This window comes from Oculina patagonica, chromosome 8 (assembly GCF_052425735.1).
Source record: "Oculina patagonica isolate OP01 chromosome 8, crgOcupat, whole genome shotgun sequence".
Lineage (NCBI taxonomy): Eukaryota > Metazoa > Cnidaria > Anthozoa > Scleractinia > Oculinidae > Oculina > Oculina patagonica.
The window spans coordinates 33,229,667-33,247,356 of record NC_135765.1 but is presented as its reverse complement, the minus strand read 5'-3'; the positions used below and the strand labels follow the sequence as shown (position 1 = coordinate 33,247,356).

Below are 17,690 nucleotides of genomic sequence, written 5' to 3'. Positions count from 1 at the left end.
TGCACTGGCAACGCAAAGGTCGTGGGTTCGACTCCCGCTCAGAGCCTGAACATTTTTTTCAGGTCTTCAGTAGTGTAAGGCCGCATTTGCATTATCATATATATATTTCATTGCTACTGCTGGACACACATTCATTTATTTCACATATACTTGGGCCGAGTATCATGTCCACCATAAAGGGATTACCCATATACGACCGCTCTCATCATGTGGCTTTGATAGCTCAGTGGTAGAGCATTGCACTGGCAACGGAAAGGTCGTGGGTTCGACTCCCGCTCAGAGCCTGAAAAAATTTTTTTTCAGGTCTTCAGTAGTGTAAGGCCGCATTTGCATTATCATATATACTGAATATTAAGTTTATTATAGATATTCAGTAGGTATTTTACGAAGATGACAGTAAAAACAACAAATAATATATAACAGAGCAACGAACATGCTGTCAACATTTCTAAATTTTAATTTTTTTCTGTTTTATATTTATTTTTATTTTAATTGTTTATATAAAAGCAAAAAATCTTTAATGGTCTTTGTTCAGATGTTTTTTTTTCAGTGTGATTGAATTGTTCAATGGTTGCGTTAGTTCCGTTGCAATTGTGTTCTACAACATGTAAAGCTTTGCTGGTTAATTTTAACTCTTAATATTTCTTTTTTGGGATGCATATATTGTATTTCTTGGAGATCTTCGAATAGTAGTACAAACGCGTATTTTCTGACAGACCTGAAGCGAACAGAACACGGTTTCTACGGACTTATAATCATTTTCAACTGCTCTCTTGGGTGAATCGAATATAATGCCTTATTTCAACAACTCAACAACTTACAGCAACGAGTCAGCATTTTATAACACACAGGGCGTGCCGACGTGTTTGGAGAACTCTTTCCCAGTTAAAATAGGCAAAACCTTCGTTCTCTCCGTCATTTTGTTGTCTAGCTTAGTTGGAAATGCTCTCATTGTCATTATCGTGTACAAACGCGAGGAACTGAGAAAGACGATAAATTACTTTATCGTGAATATGGCGATTTCTGACCTCGTATTTCCATTAACAACTATACCTGATACCGTGTTTGCGACAGCAAAAGGTTCTTGGCAATGGCCTATCCATGGTACCGCAGGATTAATCCTCTGCAAGCTACAAAACTTTCTCCAGCAAGTTTCACTGGCTGTTTCTGTGGGAAGTCTCGTTTGGATTGCTGTAGATCGGTTTATAGCGGTCGTGTTACCGATGAAAGTCCATCTCATCTCGTCTAGAACTCGCGTATTTGCTATTGCTTCTACTTGGATCGTGGCTACGATAGCAAATTGTTTAGATTTGTATGCGTTTGAGTTGATCCCGGGATACAGTGGGGAGATGTTCTGCACAGATTCTTACAACACTGCTTATTCAAATAAAACTTACCAAAGGGTGCGTACCGTCCTCATTCACATTGCACCCTTAATTGCTATGACAATTTTATATGTCATCATAGCAGTGACTCTTCGAAGACAAGATAAGGCTCTTCAATCTAGAGCAGTGCATCAGAAAGATCAGCGAAAGCAGCGAGCGATCAAAATGGCCCTCTGTGTGATGGTAGCCTTTTACGTCTGTACCCTCCCATAACTTGTGGCATATATCTTGCTGGATTACCAAATTTCAATCTCATGTTTGGTTTGGTTCTTAGCCTCTGTCATGTATTACTTGTCCTCCGCTATCAACCCAATCATTTGTATGTCATTCGTTCAAAGCTACCGCCGTGGTTTGAAAAGTCTGTTCACCTTATGTAGGTGTTCAAAGCGATTGACTACCAACAATACATACAATATAGAAACTTCTGTACAAGGGCTAGGGGAAATAACTCTACAAGAGATCAGAGTCCCTGGGATGGAAGAAAATCTGGCATTTAGCGAGACCTGAAGAAAGTAGTAAAAATTTTGCAACTGAATTGAAAACGGTCATCTGGTACAAATATTTGTTTTCCTTTTTCCTAGCCTGTATTGATATAGCTCGAGCCCTGGGCGACGCGGTAGTCTAATGAATAGCGCGTTGTACCAAAGTGCGAGGCAAAGCAGAGAGGCATGCGAGGCAAGGCAGCGAGGCAAAAATTTTTTACCCCAAATAAAAAGCCTAACCGCAAGCTACCTAAGCTAACAGTAGGCTAACCGGGGTGCTTTTAAGGCTAACCTGAGTGCTATTTAGGCTAACCGGAATGGATCACATGCCTCACTGCCTCGCTCTTTGTGACGACCCGAGCGGTTCAAGATCGAGCCCTGGCCGGTGTCATTTTGTGTTGTGTTCTTGGGCAAGACAAGTTGCTATCACAGTGCCTCTCTCCACCCAGAAGAATTAACGGGTAGTGGCCGGCGGCTCTGTTAGGAAAACCTGGCGAAATGCTAGGGATGAAGTTGTCATGGACTAGCATCCCATCCATCAGGGGGGAGTATAGTCGATTAATTGAACGTTTTTAGAAGGTGTATTTCGTTAAACATTATTTGCCAGTTCAATACTTAAAGATGAATTCCAGTCCGTACTGCGCAATCTCGGCTGCAATGTTTATGTGAGCCCACACGAAGGGAATGTTTACAAGCAAAACTAAACATTCCGCGACAAACTTACCTTTTTCTTCATTTTTAACGCCAGATATCCTTGCAGAACAAGTAATAACGAGTAGAAGAACCTTGACGCTATTTCAAACCAACGTTTTAGCTCATCGTAACTTTTTGAACGAAACGAACTGTAATGGCGGACTAAAAAACGTCATGTATGCTGTCACCGAAGTGTAACGTTTCAACGAATTCAAAACAAAAACGTAAACAAACCCCGAGTCTGCGCAGTACGGACTGGAAATCATCTTTAACTAGTAGTTGATATTTGTGCAATTTTGTTTCTCATAAGGACGGCAAAGAACACAGATCGAGAAGCAAGGAAGGGTTGCCCTATCGATGTAAAAAACATGGTGCATTGCGTTTTGTGAACGTTCCACAGAGTTCACGAAAAAAAACACTTTTAGTCACTTGGTATTTTTAGTGTTTATTGTGCAGTTATCTTGCGTCGTATTCCCGTAAGACGGTTTAAAGTAATAGCCATTTACATTTTACTTTAGTTAGTTCTTTAAATTTCGAAATATAATTTTCTTTAGAATCCCCTTACACTGCTTTAACAAAGAAAATTTAAATCTAACCAATTAAATGAACCGTAGTAAAATCCCTTACAACAAAGGGATTTTAAAACTGTTAATTTGATTGGCCAAATTTAAATTGCCCTTGTTAAAGATTTAGCCAATCAAATTGTGTCCCAGAGCCACTTGTTCCTCGTGCCCCAGGCTCTGCCGGCTAAGAAGGACAAGCGGCCCTGGGGACAAGAATGGTTCCAATACAGTGGAACCTCTGTAAGTCCACATCTCTGGGGAAAGGGTCCTTGTTCGTCTGATTGTCCGTTCAGGAGAAATGTTCACTTACGGCAAGTTAGTAGGGCAGTGCCTGAGTGTGGTCTGAACACGACTGTGTGTATGCTTAGAAGAGTTGTTTCCCTATGGGAGGTGTCCAAGTAGAAGAGGTTCCATTGTAGTTATTATTTATACTCAGTAAACTACCACTAAATAAATACATTAAAGCATTTTATACATATTCTTAAACTTTACTGGTCAATGTGAGCGAATCTCGTACAAATTTAGCGGAGTGAAATATAATTTTTAAATTATGTTTTTTTTTTCACTTCGAATTGAATACCCTAGAGAAAACTCGCACGTTCGGCTATCGAAGCAAGATATTTTGCGTAAAATCGCGACTTAACTTTGTCCTAGCTCCCCTTAAAGAAACTCTTCTCAGTTTTTGTTTTTACTTGCCTGAAATGTCTGTCAATCATCTCATCGTTCCTCGACCCAGACCCCTGTCTTCTTGGGCTCTGACTCGCGTTTAATTTATGGAATTTTTCCCTTCACCTTACAATTTTTACACCTAAACAACATTTTTGGTTCTCCTTAGAGTGTGAAAAATTATATATTATGTCACCCTTGAAATATTTTTACAGAGGGCCCTCTTTATGGGAGATCCCAGCAAATTGTCAATCGTCAAATTGATTCTATTATTGACGTTCAAAAATCTTGATAGTCATTTCAAAACATTCATTTCTATGTTATTTATAATTTAGATCGAGGCGAGCCAATGAAATTTATTTTTCTGTACATCTTAACAGGGAGCATAAAAATAATATTACACGCACATTTTCTCAATAAATAATATACCTTAACTTTTATACTCTGCCTTATAATACCTTATTCAAAATAACCCCTTTATGCGGGACGAAACCTGATCATACGAACAAAAAAAGCAAATCAAAAACTGGGGGATATTAAACAATTTTTCTGCGAAATCGCGCGGAATATCGGCTAAAATATAGCTACAACTCGCAAAATTGAGCACGATAATAAATTTATTATTTAACTAATTGTCAACAAAAAAATTTTTACAGCTAGAAAAACTGTGGTTATGCAGCGCTTTGGAAGACCTGTTATGTACAGATGACGGAAAACAATAACTTTTTCTGACCATATGTGGGCATCGTGACAATTTGCTGAATATAAACAACCTCCTTATCCCCCAGTTTGATTGCGTCACGTGACGCGTGCAGACCAATCACGCTTGAAAAAAAATATTAAAGGAATTTTAAGCTCTGACAATCACTAGCTTTCTACGTCTTCTTCATCATCGTCAGTTTGGGTGAGTTCAGAGTAGCCTGCAGCCCAAGTCTGCTTGTTACCAGAAGCAAAAATACAGTACAATATAGCACCAATTATGTAGATTAATCCTCCGAGGTAGAACACGATTCTCCATTCTCCAGCACTCGACTATACAAAAGAAATAACACAAACATCACTTAACAAAGTCAGACAACACTTTTGCATGCCTATCGGTTGAAAGCGGCCCTACTTAGTCGCTCTCAGATGGACCCCACATGGCCGTAGAAATGGAGGTCGCCCAAAAGAAACTTGGAGGCCGGTGAAAAGAGAAATGAGAAACAACGTATAGGAATGGGGCCACCTCGAACGAGCAGCGCCGACCGTAGCCAATGGCGCTATCTGGTTGAGGCCTTATGTGCGCCCATGCACAAAGAGGAGTAACTAACTATTGGTTGAAAGCTATGTGCGATATGATGGGACGTGTGTTCAATTTTTTAGCGGAACAAATGTAACGTTAGCTTTTTTGGCTTCGTCTCAAAAATGGTCGGTGATTATTTGAAAGGGACTTACCGTCTGCAATGTTTTAGGTTCACATAACAATAATCTATTAATCTTTGTTGTAAAATTCATTAACTATTCATGAGGGTGCAAACCAATCCCAGCACTGTATTCAGATCACACGTACACAACTATAAACCCCAATACAAATCAAACAATAGAATTAACTTTTGATACAGAATCCTGCTAAGCTAATTGGTATTCATTAACTTTTGATACAGATCTCTACTGATTCTCATAACAAAACTTTGCATTCAATTTATTGTTTTCATTTCACAAGTAGAACAAAATATTCGCATCCGATCTGTATGGGCGTTTACAATGGCTCGCCTATCGGCTCGCCATTGTAAACGCCCATACAGATCTCCCGCTCATATTTTATTTACTACTTAAAACTCTCTAAACATCGCAATATGAAACGAAAAAAAGTACTACAGTCATCAGATGAACATCAAAAGTCTAAACTATCGCAAGGAAACAAAATACAACAATGTCAAAGCAGCGGCATAAAAATCGGAAGAAATGTTACTGTTCTTTAGGATTTGGGGGGGGGGGGGGTAATTTACGAGGTGGGGTCTTATTTTCGGCAGGTAGGGGAAAATGTAATTTCTGATACCTATATATCGATCCCTTTATATCGTCAGTCCCCGTCTTCGCTTATTTTTCTTTTTCTTTAAAGTGTTGTTTGTTCAGCTTTTGTAACTAGTCTATTGAAAAATGCTCTAGATTATTTAGTGCCCTTTCCTCGGGGTCTCGTACTGCTGCATTAGATGAGGAATACGTTTCCACTTATTTTTGGCCACTTCTAAGGGTGGTTTTTAGTGGTTTTTCGTATCTGGCGTAGCACACAACTTAATAGTCTTAGAACGAACTGTTGTTTATTGCTAGATTCAAGATTGTAATTAGGATGCATTTCGTTGTATCAGATGACTGTATTAGGATACATTTTGCATCAGATGACTGACTGACGCATCCTCAATAAACTCTTCACATTGAATGTCTCGTGTTAGTGTAGTCAGAATGGGCCGATTTTGTCAAAGTGCTTGATAAACCAAGTCAAAACATTACGTAGATACATACCTGATGCTGTACGATAACTCCAGTTAACAAGGGACTCACGATTCCTGGTAATGTAGCCACCGTGTTACTGATGCCCATAAGAATACCACCGAACTGCGGAGCGATGTCCAAATGATTAACAAAGAAGCCACTGAACGCGAAGCCTCCTCCGCCAACAGCTAGCGTCAGACACACAACAGCTACCAGCCAGTTATTTGTGTAGCCTGCTATGACAATACACACACCTTGACAAACAAAACCTGCAAAAGGAGAAGTCATTATAAGCGCCGGAGTTCAAACACTTGTTTTCTCTCATTTGGCCTTTTTATATAAATTTCGTCATTTTTAACTAATTTTTATATTATAGCGTATTTTTAACTCAATTTTGTAATTTTAGTTTCTTATATTTTAACGGGTCTGTCCATTTCATGAGTTCGAGTTCGAGTTAGAATTTCGAGTTGAGTTCGATTTCGAGTTAGAATTTCGTGTTCGAGTTAAAAAATAGAGTTCGAGTTGCTTGCGGTTAGCTCCACTCTGGTTTGCTTGCGGTTAGCTCCACTCCTATTTGCTTGCGGTTAGTTCCACTCCTATTTGCTTGCGGTTAGCTTTCATTTGGTGATAAGGGCGATACTATGCGTCACCAACTGGGAAATGTTACCCCATAACTCGAACTCGAAATTTCTAACTCGAACTCGGAATTTTGTAACTCGAACTCATAAATTCGATACACTCGATTTTAACCATTATTTTTTTTAGTTTCTAATTGTATATTTATTAGAGGGCCACTGGTTTGTCAGTTTTCGTGTCTATCTTCGTTAATATTTAGGGCAATTTTCAAGCTGAATGCCTTTTCTTTTATACATGACTTTGAATTTTTATGAAATTTCGTCTATAAGTTTTATCAATTGTGCTTTTTAAATAATCTTGAATTGTGAATAAAGTTTTTTTATTAATAATAATTAATAATAATTATTATTATTAGTTTACCTATCGCTCTCTCTGCGACTATCGCGCTCTCACCAAAATTACCGGTAATTTGAACCTACAGGAGTGGGGGAAGCTTGGGTTCAAGTCTCCGATTGGTTGTTAGTTGAGCGCGGGAAAACATAACTAAGCAACAACCAGTCAGAGACGGACCTCAGAAGAAAAAGTCATCAGTATGGAATTTTTGGGGTCGAATATCGAACATGTCTAAAGCAAGCCTGTTCCAGGCGTTCGGTAGGGCGGGGTCTTTTTTTTTTTTCACTTGCCACCCATTGCGCATAACAAACCGAACGTCGTGAACAGGCTACTCTCTACGTGAATTGAAGACAAACAAGTGGTTATTCAGGCTGACTTACCAAACGAATTAAACAACTTTCGGACCACTGTTGTAGTCAGTACTTGTTTTCTTCTCAAGCAATCTGCTATATGCCCTCCTGTTTGTATTGTAATTGCCATGACTAGATAGGGGAGAGCTGAGACAAAGCCAGCCTGCAGAGATACGGACGGGTTAGTCTTAAAAATTGTAAAATCAAGATTAGCATGCATATTATCAACTTACAGTCAACTCTCTCTGAAACGGACACCTTCGGGACCGGCTCCAACTGCCCGTCTTAGAGAGGTGTCCGTCTTATAGGAATTTTAGTTACAGTAATTAAAATGACTGAGAAACGGCAGGGACCAACCATAGGTGTCCGTCATGCAGAGGTGTCTGTTAAGAAAGAGTTGACTGTATTACAGTCAATTGCATATTTTTTTTTACGTTCGTTAATCCGTTCGTCTGGCGTCCGTTTGTTCTTCCATTCGTTCATTGGTTCGCGTTTTCATCCATGCTTTCTTCCGTCCGCTTATATGTCGGTTCGTTAGATCGTTTTAATAATTCGCTCGCTTCGTTCATTTGTTCGTTCTTTCCTTCGTTCGTACGTTTGTTCGTTCGTTCTGCTCTTCCGTTTGTTCGTTTAAAAGCCGCACTTGTGTTTTTTTGCGTATTTTCCTCATCTTTTCCCTTTATTTCCGTGGATGGTCGCACATGTAATAATTAACACCATAACTCCTGTAGCCAACTGCGAACGCGCTTTTACATACACGATATCGATATCGAAATTATTTATACTGTAGACTTTCAGAATTAAGGTATAGCGAGTACGATGTATAACTATTCTAAAAGTGATAATGTGTACTCACCTTGCTCAGGTCAAAGTCAAGTCTGTGTTTAAGAAAACTTGGCAATTCTGTAAGTAGAGTGTAGAATCCCCAGTTCTCACTGAAATGCGCAACAACTATCGCCCACACAGGTAAAGAAGTGAATATAGCCTTCCAAGGAACTTGCACGTCCTGTTAAAAAGTCAAAATACAACGATGAAACAAAGACAGAAATTTTGGAATGGTTAACATCATCATCATCATCATCATCATCTTCATCATCATTATTATCATCAGAACAATACGGTGTTACGACACCAATAGTGCCAGCATGCCCCGCCATTGTGCCCTGTCTGCTGCCAAAGACTCCAGATCTTGATTCAATCCAGCTAATTTGGCATCTCGCTCCACGGTGTCTCTCTATGGAATGGGTAACACGGTCCAGAAAATTGAGATGGATAAGGGATGCTTTCATACACTACCGTATTTACTCGAATAAGCGCCGCGGCGCTTATTAAATTTTCCGCGCCTCAAGTGCGGCGCTTATTCGAGGGCAGCGCTTATTTGAGGGCGGCGCTTATTTAAAATGTGGACGCCACCAAGAATCTAATCTTTTACAGTAATTGAAAATAGCGTCTTTTTACTGTCAGTATTCGTCTCTTGCTGAAAAAAAAAGAAGTGGCCTTCACAACATTTAGAGAACTACGTATTGTAAGAATGTTGGATAGAAAACTAATGGGCGAGCGGTAAAACAATCACTTTGAACTGCAAAATATCGCTTTTGATGGAAAGAAATGTCCAAGTTTGTTTAAGAGTTGTTTTGTATTTGCTGTTTTAAGTTTAACGGAATTCCTGGAGCGAGCTCCGCATCGTGACTGCGGCGCTTGTTAACTTCTTAGTCCCAAATGCGGCGCTTATTCAAAGGCGGCGCTTATTTGAGTAAATACGGTAGCCATGGTTGAGTCGGAAGTGAAGTCCGTGACGGTGCATTGATATTAAATGTATGCTAATTAATCACATCAATGTAATACATACCTTTTTCTGGACATCATTTGCAAGAGAACTTTCAATGAACAGCCGCTCCTCTTCAGAAATATTTGAGTCTTCAGCTGGTGAATTTCTGACAACTAAAAACCACACAATGGCCCATGCCACTCCCATGGAACCTGTGGGGAAAACGTTTTATGTAGCTGAGTTATATCTACAGTTAGCAGTAATGAATGGTATTTTAAACCACATTTTTGTCAAGTATTCTGAATTGACAGTTTAATCTATAGTTACTGTAACAACACCCTGAGAACAACACAATAACCAATAAATGATGGCACAGCCCTACAAAAGTCTTGGGGGGGGGGGGGCAAGGGGGGAAACCAGGGGCGGATCCAGGGATTTGTGATTAGAGGGGTACAAAATTTGATTTGGAAAACACTGTTGAAACGTTTTTGCAGGAAACTACTTCTCCCCCAGGGCAAGTAACTTTATATTCTCACTTGCTCGATTGGCAAAGGTCCAGGCAAGTTATCTGCTAACAACCAGTACATTATAACAAAGAAAACTAAGACAAGCATGTAAAGGTTGGGACACACTACTAGATGTGACAAGTCGCTCCGTGTGTACTGCTTAAAAACAAGTCGCTGCGACAAGGTGTTTGTTCGGTGCACAAACAGCGAATTTAAAGGGTGGGAATGTGAACTAGTTTTCCAATTCAATATGGCGAAAATACATGACGCTCTCTCATTGGTTAATTTATAATTTGTCGCAGCAACTTGTCGCAGCAATTTTGTCACAGACGTGTACACACGCTGCGACAACGCTGCTATCGCTCATTTTGTTGCTGCGATGTGTCGCACCAGTTTGAATTCGTGCGACACATTGCAGCGACAAAATTGTGGTAGCGACTGGTTTGTCGCAAGAATGCACCATGTCACACGAGGCGACATGTCGCAGCAACATGTCGCAGCGAGGTGTTGCATTGACGTGTCGCCTAGTGTGTCCCAACCTTAACTGCCCCAGGCAAGCAAAATTTGAGAGCTGCTCCTCCTTTCCTCTTTTTACTACACCCCCATCTTCTCTCAATCAACAAAACCAACTTGGGCAAAGAACTCTGGGAAAATGAAATGAAAGACAAGCTTACCAAACACATAGAAGACTGACGCCCAGCCAAGACGTTCTGCCAAAACACCTGATAATGGCATGGCGATGACTGTGCCAACATGAGCTCCTGTAGAGTAGAAAAACAAGTTACACCCTTTTACCTGAAATATTAAATTAATTTTTACTGATGGCTAACAATTTTTTTAAAAAAAAAAAGAGAAAAAAAAAGGGGGGGAAGGAGGGAAAAAAAAAGAAGAAATTTAGGAAAAAAAAAAAAAAAAAAAAAAAAAAAAAAAAAAAAAAAAAAAGAAAAAAAAAAAAAAGGAAGGAAAAAAAGGGAGGTTGACCCTATGAAAAATTAATAATTTTAAAATAATATTATTTCTGAGAAGTCAAATAAATATAGAGGATGAATGTGATACGAAGTAAATGCATTGTTTCTATAACACAGGCAACAAATGCAAGGAATCACTGGTGTACTTGTTAAAAACTTCAATATAATTCTATATCATCTTCAGACTAAGGTGACAAACAAACTTGTAGCTTAGATTTAACTACTGAAGGATAGTATATGTGCACATGAAAATACAAAACAAGGCAAAACTGTCAGGGTGGCTGTCCCTGTTTGCTTCCGTTGTTCTGTGCACCTGATATTTGTATAATTATTGCAATGTCATCGTGTCTTCAATGAGATCTTGTGTTACATGCAAATAAAAAAAAAGAAACAAATTCTAAAACTTGTAAATATAAATACAAATAAAAATTTATGAACCAGGATTAGACTTAGAAACTTTTCTTGCTTCTCACAAGATTTATAGAAGGCCCTGGAGCAGACTACAGAAGTCATATTTATTTTGTTTTGGGTTTAGTTTACAAACCTGACACAGCGATTGTAGTAAGTTTGCTTCTCTCCAGAGGTGGAGCCCACTTTGTCCACACAGCATGATTTGCAGGAAAAACAATACCCTGTTGACAAAAACAACACAATGCCAAACTTACATGTGAAGTTTAAAACAATTTATAATCTTTTTTTTTTCGGATTTCCTATGTCAATGGGATATTGGTAAACTGTAAGCAAGGGTGGAGCCGGCGACCCAAGAGCTGGGGGTACTCCTATACAGTCAACCCTCCAACCTTTTAAGACCCTTCAATTTAGTCGCCATGGCGACTAAAATTTTGGAGCTGGCGACTAAATTGGAACTGAAGTCGCCAGACTGGCGACTAAAATTGAAAAAGGATTGAAAGCATTAGCTTAATTTGGCGACTAAAATTTTTCACTGGCGACCAAACTTGAGCAGTCAGTGGCCAAATGGCCACTTAGGTGAAAAATAAACTTGGAGGGTTAATAGTGCATGAAAGGGAAGGAGATAGTCATCTTGCTATGGATTTTGGCTACTAAGGACTTGTGATGGATGTTCAGGGGCCCATTTCTCGAAGAGCCCAAAAAGTTTTCGCACCCGGAAAGCCAAAGCAAAATCCCAAAACCCTGATGATTACAGAGCTGTTTTAGTAACATATTTTTTAATATGAACAAAGGTTCCCTTGATACAAAATTCCAGACCTATACACTTCTCCGTTTTCAAGATAGAGATATTTAAATATGGCTTAGCCGGCCAGAAAAGTTTCTGGGGTTTTCAGGAAATTTTTGGTTTCCCCCCCCCCCCCCCAACTAAAAAAAAAAAAAAAAAAAAAAACCAAAAAAAAATTTTTTTTAAAAACAAAAAAAAAAAAAAAAAACCCAATTTTCCAAATTTCCGGAAGGCACCCCCAAACCTCCCATCAATATGCTGGTATCATATATCCAAAGGTATGGTTACGGCCCTCCCCACTATCCTGGAATCCTACTATCCTGGGTGAGGTCCTCTAACTAGTCCCTTCATGCTGAATTGGGAGAGGTTCAAGCAGTGACTGCAAGCCACCTAACAGTAAGAGTAGGCCCAAGTGTAGAGTTACTAAAAAAACTACACCTAGTCAGAGGGGGGCAAATAGGGGTACACAAAGTAGGCAATTGGTGCTATTTTTTTAGCCAAATCATTCTGTAAATCCGTCACTATTTTTGTTGAAATCCAAATCCACATAACTTAAAAACTTTGGGTGGTATAGTTTTACCACAATGGAAGATTGCTTGTTTTAGCAACAATTCCGCCAACATACTGACGAAGACCAACCAAAGTGACCCAAACTTTGTTTAGTATCCACGATCCAAACTTCCTGACATGGAAAGTCTGGAATCCACGCCAAAATTCTCAGCTAATTCGTGATCCGCTGCATTTTCGAAACCTGTGAATTCGCTCAATGTATTGCAAAGTGTGTGTTTTTCAAGGCCAAATCTGTCGAGCTCGAGCTTATTTACCCCCTCCTAGTAAAGCATCAAATAGAATTTACAAACCTCGCACAAGCCAATGAGAATTCTCAAAGCCACCAACACAGCAACACCTGCTCTTGCAGCCACTGGTGTGAGCAATGTAAAGACAGCAGTCGACAGGATTCCAAGACCAAACAAGTTTTTACCACCAAATTTAAGAGCTAAATATCCACCTGGGAGCTGTGTTACTATATAGCCATAAAAGAACGAACTCAGCACAATTCCTGTAAGGAAAAAAATGAAATGCAATGTTAATTATTTTATTGTATTCACCAAGCACAGTAATTTTTAGTTGAGACGTTTACAACTGAAATATAGACCTTGTGCATTTTTTTTTGTGATAAGTGGACCACAAAGTTCTAAGTCTCGGGCCACTAATAAACAAAGAAAGAACTTGGTCATTTTTTCTACATCTAATCTAGACTTCATGCTTGGTCAGTGTGTACAACTAGAACATATGTTAACTCTAGTAGGTACTTATTTAATAAATTAAAATTTTCAGTAGTTAAACTGTTTCATTCAGAACAACCGACTGAGTGACCAATGGAGCCACTAACCCACCAACTGGGTGACTGATCGACCGACCGACCAACTGACTGATCGACCCACAAGGGACTGACCAATGGACAGACTAGATGGATAGACAAACAGAATGGACAGTGACTAAATGAACCGCTGACTGGTCAGTTTAGAGGAACTTGATGGTTATAGTATGTGTTAGGTCAAAGAAAAAATGTTTCTTATAGAAATAATTGTCACACACAAGATCAAACAGTGGAGTTTTTTTTTCAAATTACCTTGAGTTTCAGAACTCCAGTTAAATTCTGCTGGCTCCTGTTAAAAGAAAATCAACAAACAAACTTAACAACGTCTGTCTTTTAAAAGAAAACTCTTCTTTTTTGGGTAGATCCAACAAATCACTATCACTAACCTCAACTGTTTTGCCTTCTTTATTTAAAGTTGAACTCTTTGATACCATCGCTACTAAAGCCACACTCAGATTGACTCTCAGAGCATAAACGTTGCAAAATCCAAGTAACGCCAAAATGGATATAATGTAACGCTTTGAGAACGGGGAGCAGTTGCATCTACTGCTTGAGTTTTGACTAGAATGTTCTGCTTCACTAGGACTGAAGAGTTGGTCATCATACGTTGTTATGTCCTGCAGGGGGATTTTCTCCTTGCTTGTATCTCCCTCCATTAGTAGCTTAGGAAAGCGTCACTGACGATTAGTTTGCTTGTATTCAATTTGAAAATCAAATATGAAGTGAGGACATTAATTCCATTATATAAAACTGATGACAACGACTCCTAAAATAATAAGAGAAAGTGACAAATATTAACAATAATTTCACAAAAGCAGTGTAATCAAACTTACAGTATTATACTTAGTTTAATTATTAAGTAAATAATAAATAATTATGTTATCCAAAATACTGCATTTATTTACTGCATTTACATTTGAAAACAGTCTAGTGTCATGAGCAGTGTCTGATCTTTGCATGCTTATTTAATTTATGCTTGCCATATGGCATAGCCTTCTACACAGACATTCTTTTGGCTAGTCACATAAATTTCCCAATCAAATTGCCATGCAACATAAAGAAAATTATTTATTTCTTTTGCCCTCCCCCAATATTTCCAAAAAAAAATAATGACTTACTAAGAGAAGAGACTCTAAAGCCCCCCCCCCCCACTTCAAGTCACTAGTCAGCCCCACCCCACCCCCCCCCCCCATCCACCCCCAAATTGGGGTATGATTATTATTATGTTACTACAGGAGCCCATTACCTGGTTCCTACTAATACTAGCTATGTCCTTAATATGTTGTCGAGTTCACACTGGTAACATGGTAACATAGCATGGGGTGTGCTTCTGTTACATGTATCTTAGTTGTCATTATGTCATCGTCATTATATCACTAGTGCTCCAAGACATATGGGTTATTGACCAAGCGTGAGGTCAAGATGGCAGGATATTGGCCAAGTTCTTTTTTTGCGTGTTTATGGACCGAGACGAAGTCGAGGTCCATAAACACGCAAAAAAAGAACGAGGCCAATATCCTGCCTTCTTGACCGAACAAGCTTGGTCAATAAAGGATTTATTATATGACTTTTTTCGAGTACTGAAGAAGAAGCCAGTTGCATGCACATTCAATGGCGCACGCTAAAATCATTTCATTGGTTTAAAAGTTTAATGACTGACTGTCAAATTCTTGAATGAATCGAGACGAAGTAAAACAACGCGACAACAGCGAAATTCACCTCTTTTTAACCCTCAAAAGGATACTAAAATTGCAAATCGACGTTGAGTTTGAAGCCTTAAAACAAGAATGTCCATTCTATCTGGCCGCCAGCTTTTGATTATTGGACGTTTTGCAGAGTATTTGCTTGCTTCTGGCGCTTTAGTGGTGCAAACCTGCCGACACGGTGACACGAGCTGAATATTGAAATTGTGATTGTTGAAAGCGTTTGGGACTTATAAATTCACGGGAAGAGCTTGAACTTTCCTACATCATTGATTTAAATGTTCGACACGACCTTATTCGACGTGAGCGTTAGAGGCTTCGGTGAGAAGATGTTTTAAAAGCTTACAGTGCCTGAATGGTTCGCCGTGCCGACAAGATTTCAATCAAGATTTACACAAACGACAAGTTTGCCGAATTGTAGTCTTCAGGTATGTCACTGACTTCTCTCCCTTTTCCGCCGAACAAAACCGATATCATGTCTTCAAGTCGCTTTGCGTTTTAATTTTTGTATTTAAGTTTATAGCTGGTTGTTGTGGCAAATAAAATTCACGAAACTCGTTAACATTTGCTGTTTAATTAGTTTGTTCTCGTTCGCTTCAAGACCTATTTCTTTGTAATTGGACTCTCTTTCACTAGAAACAGGCAGAAAATATTTGTGTTGTTTCAGTAAATGGTTTCATAGCTCAAGTTTACGACGGAAAAGCTTTTTGTAGTAGCGTCAACGGAACTGAAAAGTTTTTTTCGCTTGCGGGAACACAGCGGGCGATCCCGAGCGGTCAAGATGGCTCCATCTTGACCGCTCGGGTAGCCAATCAGAGCACGGGATTCGTTTCATCTCGACCGCTCACGGAGCTAGTCATATAATAATTACTAATATTGCACTACAGAGATCAAATGTATTTCGTGTTTGAACTGATTCATTGGCTTCTGCTCAGTTATGACTTTTTGTGTGAGAGTAGCATTAATTTACCAACCAGGTGCTTCGCAGGGAATAGCCTGCGAGCAGGCTCTCTATTGGGGGCAACGTGAATATTGAACTCTTCGAGCGCCGAAGGCGCGATCCCTCGAGTGCCGAAGGTGCGAGTCGGCGAGCGAAGCGAAGCCATCGATCGATATATTGACACCGGAAGCGTAGCGAGTTGTCAACAAGTTGTCACATTTCGAGGGACCGGATTTGAAATTCAATGGCTTGCGTGCAGGCTCTCCCTCTGGGGGCTCGCTTCGCCCACGCACTCATGCCTTCGGGACTCGCGGGATCGCGCCTTCGGCGAGAGAGGAGTTCAATAATAATATATTCACGTTTCCCCCGAATAGAGAGCCTGCTCGCAGGCTACGCAGGGATGATTTCTATACAGCTACGGTAAATAATCAATAAGTTATTTTTTCTCATTAAATCTCCAGTCTAATGTCTGTCTTTCAGAGTATGAATTACGAGCATGAAGAGGCATCTTGTTACTAAGACTGGGTCTTTGTATTTATAATTTTCCACTATACACTAATTAATTCGCCAGCTTTCAATCAGTCAGACAAGGATTGTTTTGAAAGAAAAGAAAACCCAGCTATTGAAATTTAACCAGAAACTTTGTGAATTTTTTCCTTAGTATTGCATATACTTTGGTCGTTATGGACCACCAAAAGAAAAATTATATTTCAATATTCGATTAGCCTGGAAGTCTTTTTGAATATATAAAAAGCTTAATTAGCAAGCTGAATGGCAGAAGTCTATGTCAAACATATTAGAGCCAAATATCATTTTACTTTTATCACAACATTGTCCGTTCCATACGATCGACTAAGCTTTAAAAGTCTTTAATGTGATTCTTTCTTTAAGAGAAAAAATCAATTAAACGATGTATTTAGCGAAGCAGCTGGCAAATTGTGGGCGATGAATAAACTCGAATTAATTTCAATTCCGGTCTTGACGGGTTTTGAATTTCGAATATCAAAAGGAAGAAGAGTCTTCCAAAAGACTATAAATGTCTTGACTTGAACAACAAAACAGTTAAACAATAACTTAAAATAATATGTTACACTTGAACGGAATGCAAAAGAAAAAGAATGAACAATCAAAACAAATCAATTGAATCAAGTTTCTAGCGATCAGCTGTATAGCTCAGTAGCGACAGAACCAAAACAAACTTCGATCACATTACCTTCACTTTAACCCGGCAAACTGCCCAGTTACGCGATCCAAACGAAATATTTCACTTCCAATACAAAGAGAGTTTCTTCTTGGATCGATTCTACTAAAGAAACAAGGATTTACCGGTTAAATGAACACGAAAGATCAATCTCCCTGATCATCTCATGCGAGTTTCCTTCCTCCGGGGTGAAATTATTCGTGTTGTGGTGCGCGGTGTTCTGATTGGTCAAAAGTTTAATTGATTACCAGATCCCCACTGAGACCACAACCCGACAGGATATGTACCGGGATACGGGACGGGATATGGCGGGATTCAGGGACTGTATACGGGATGCGTACATGCGTGTGAAAAAGGCAACCTCGTTGCCTAGTCTTTTTGTTTCACGCATGTGAACCGGGGTCAAGCGACGGTGTAAGAAAAAAGCCGAGACTAAGAGAAGGGGAGA

The 17,690-nt window shown here is 39.4% G+C and overlaps 2 protein-coding genes across 2 annotated transcripts; one reads left to right on the top strand and one right to left on the bottom strand.

The window, feature by feature from the left end:
• Positions 1–791: 791 nt before the first annotated feature.
• On the top strand, positions 792–1,598 carry LOC144664318 (QRFP-like peptide receptor). The gene has a single exon (XM_078525420.1). It carries the CDS (start codon positions 792–794, stop codon positions 1,596–1,598), a length of 807 nt encoding a protein of 268 aa, XP_078381546.1.
• Positions 1,599–2,985: 1,387 nt separating this feature from the next.
• Positions 2,986–17,429, bottom strand: LOC144662089 (vesicular glutamate transporter 1-like). Its single transcript, XM_078522830.1, has 11 exons — positions 17,255–17,429; positions 13,785–14,164; positions 13,651–13,687; positions 12,878–13,077; positions 11,367–11,454; positions 10,529–10,615; positions 9,430–9,560; positions 8,437–8,586; positions 7,611–7,743; positions 6,292–6,530; positions 2,986–4,821 (listed from the first exon to the last, which is right to left on the bottom strand). The coding sequence occupies exons 2-11, from the start codon at positions 14,052–14,054 to the stop codon at positions 4,657–4,659; spliced, it is 1,500 nt and encodes a 499-aa protein (XP_078378956.1). The 5' UTR covers positions 14,055–14,164; positions 17,255–17,429; the 3' UTR covers positions 2,986–4,656.
• Positions 17,430–17,690: the final 261 nt, after the last annotated feature.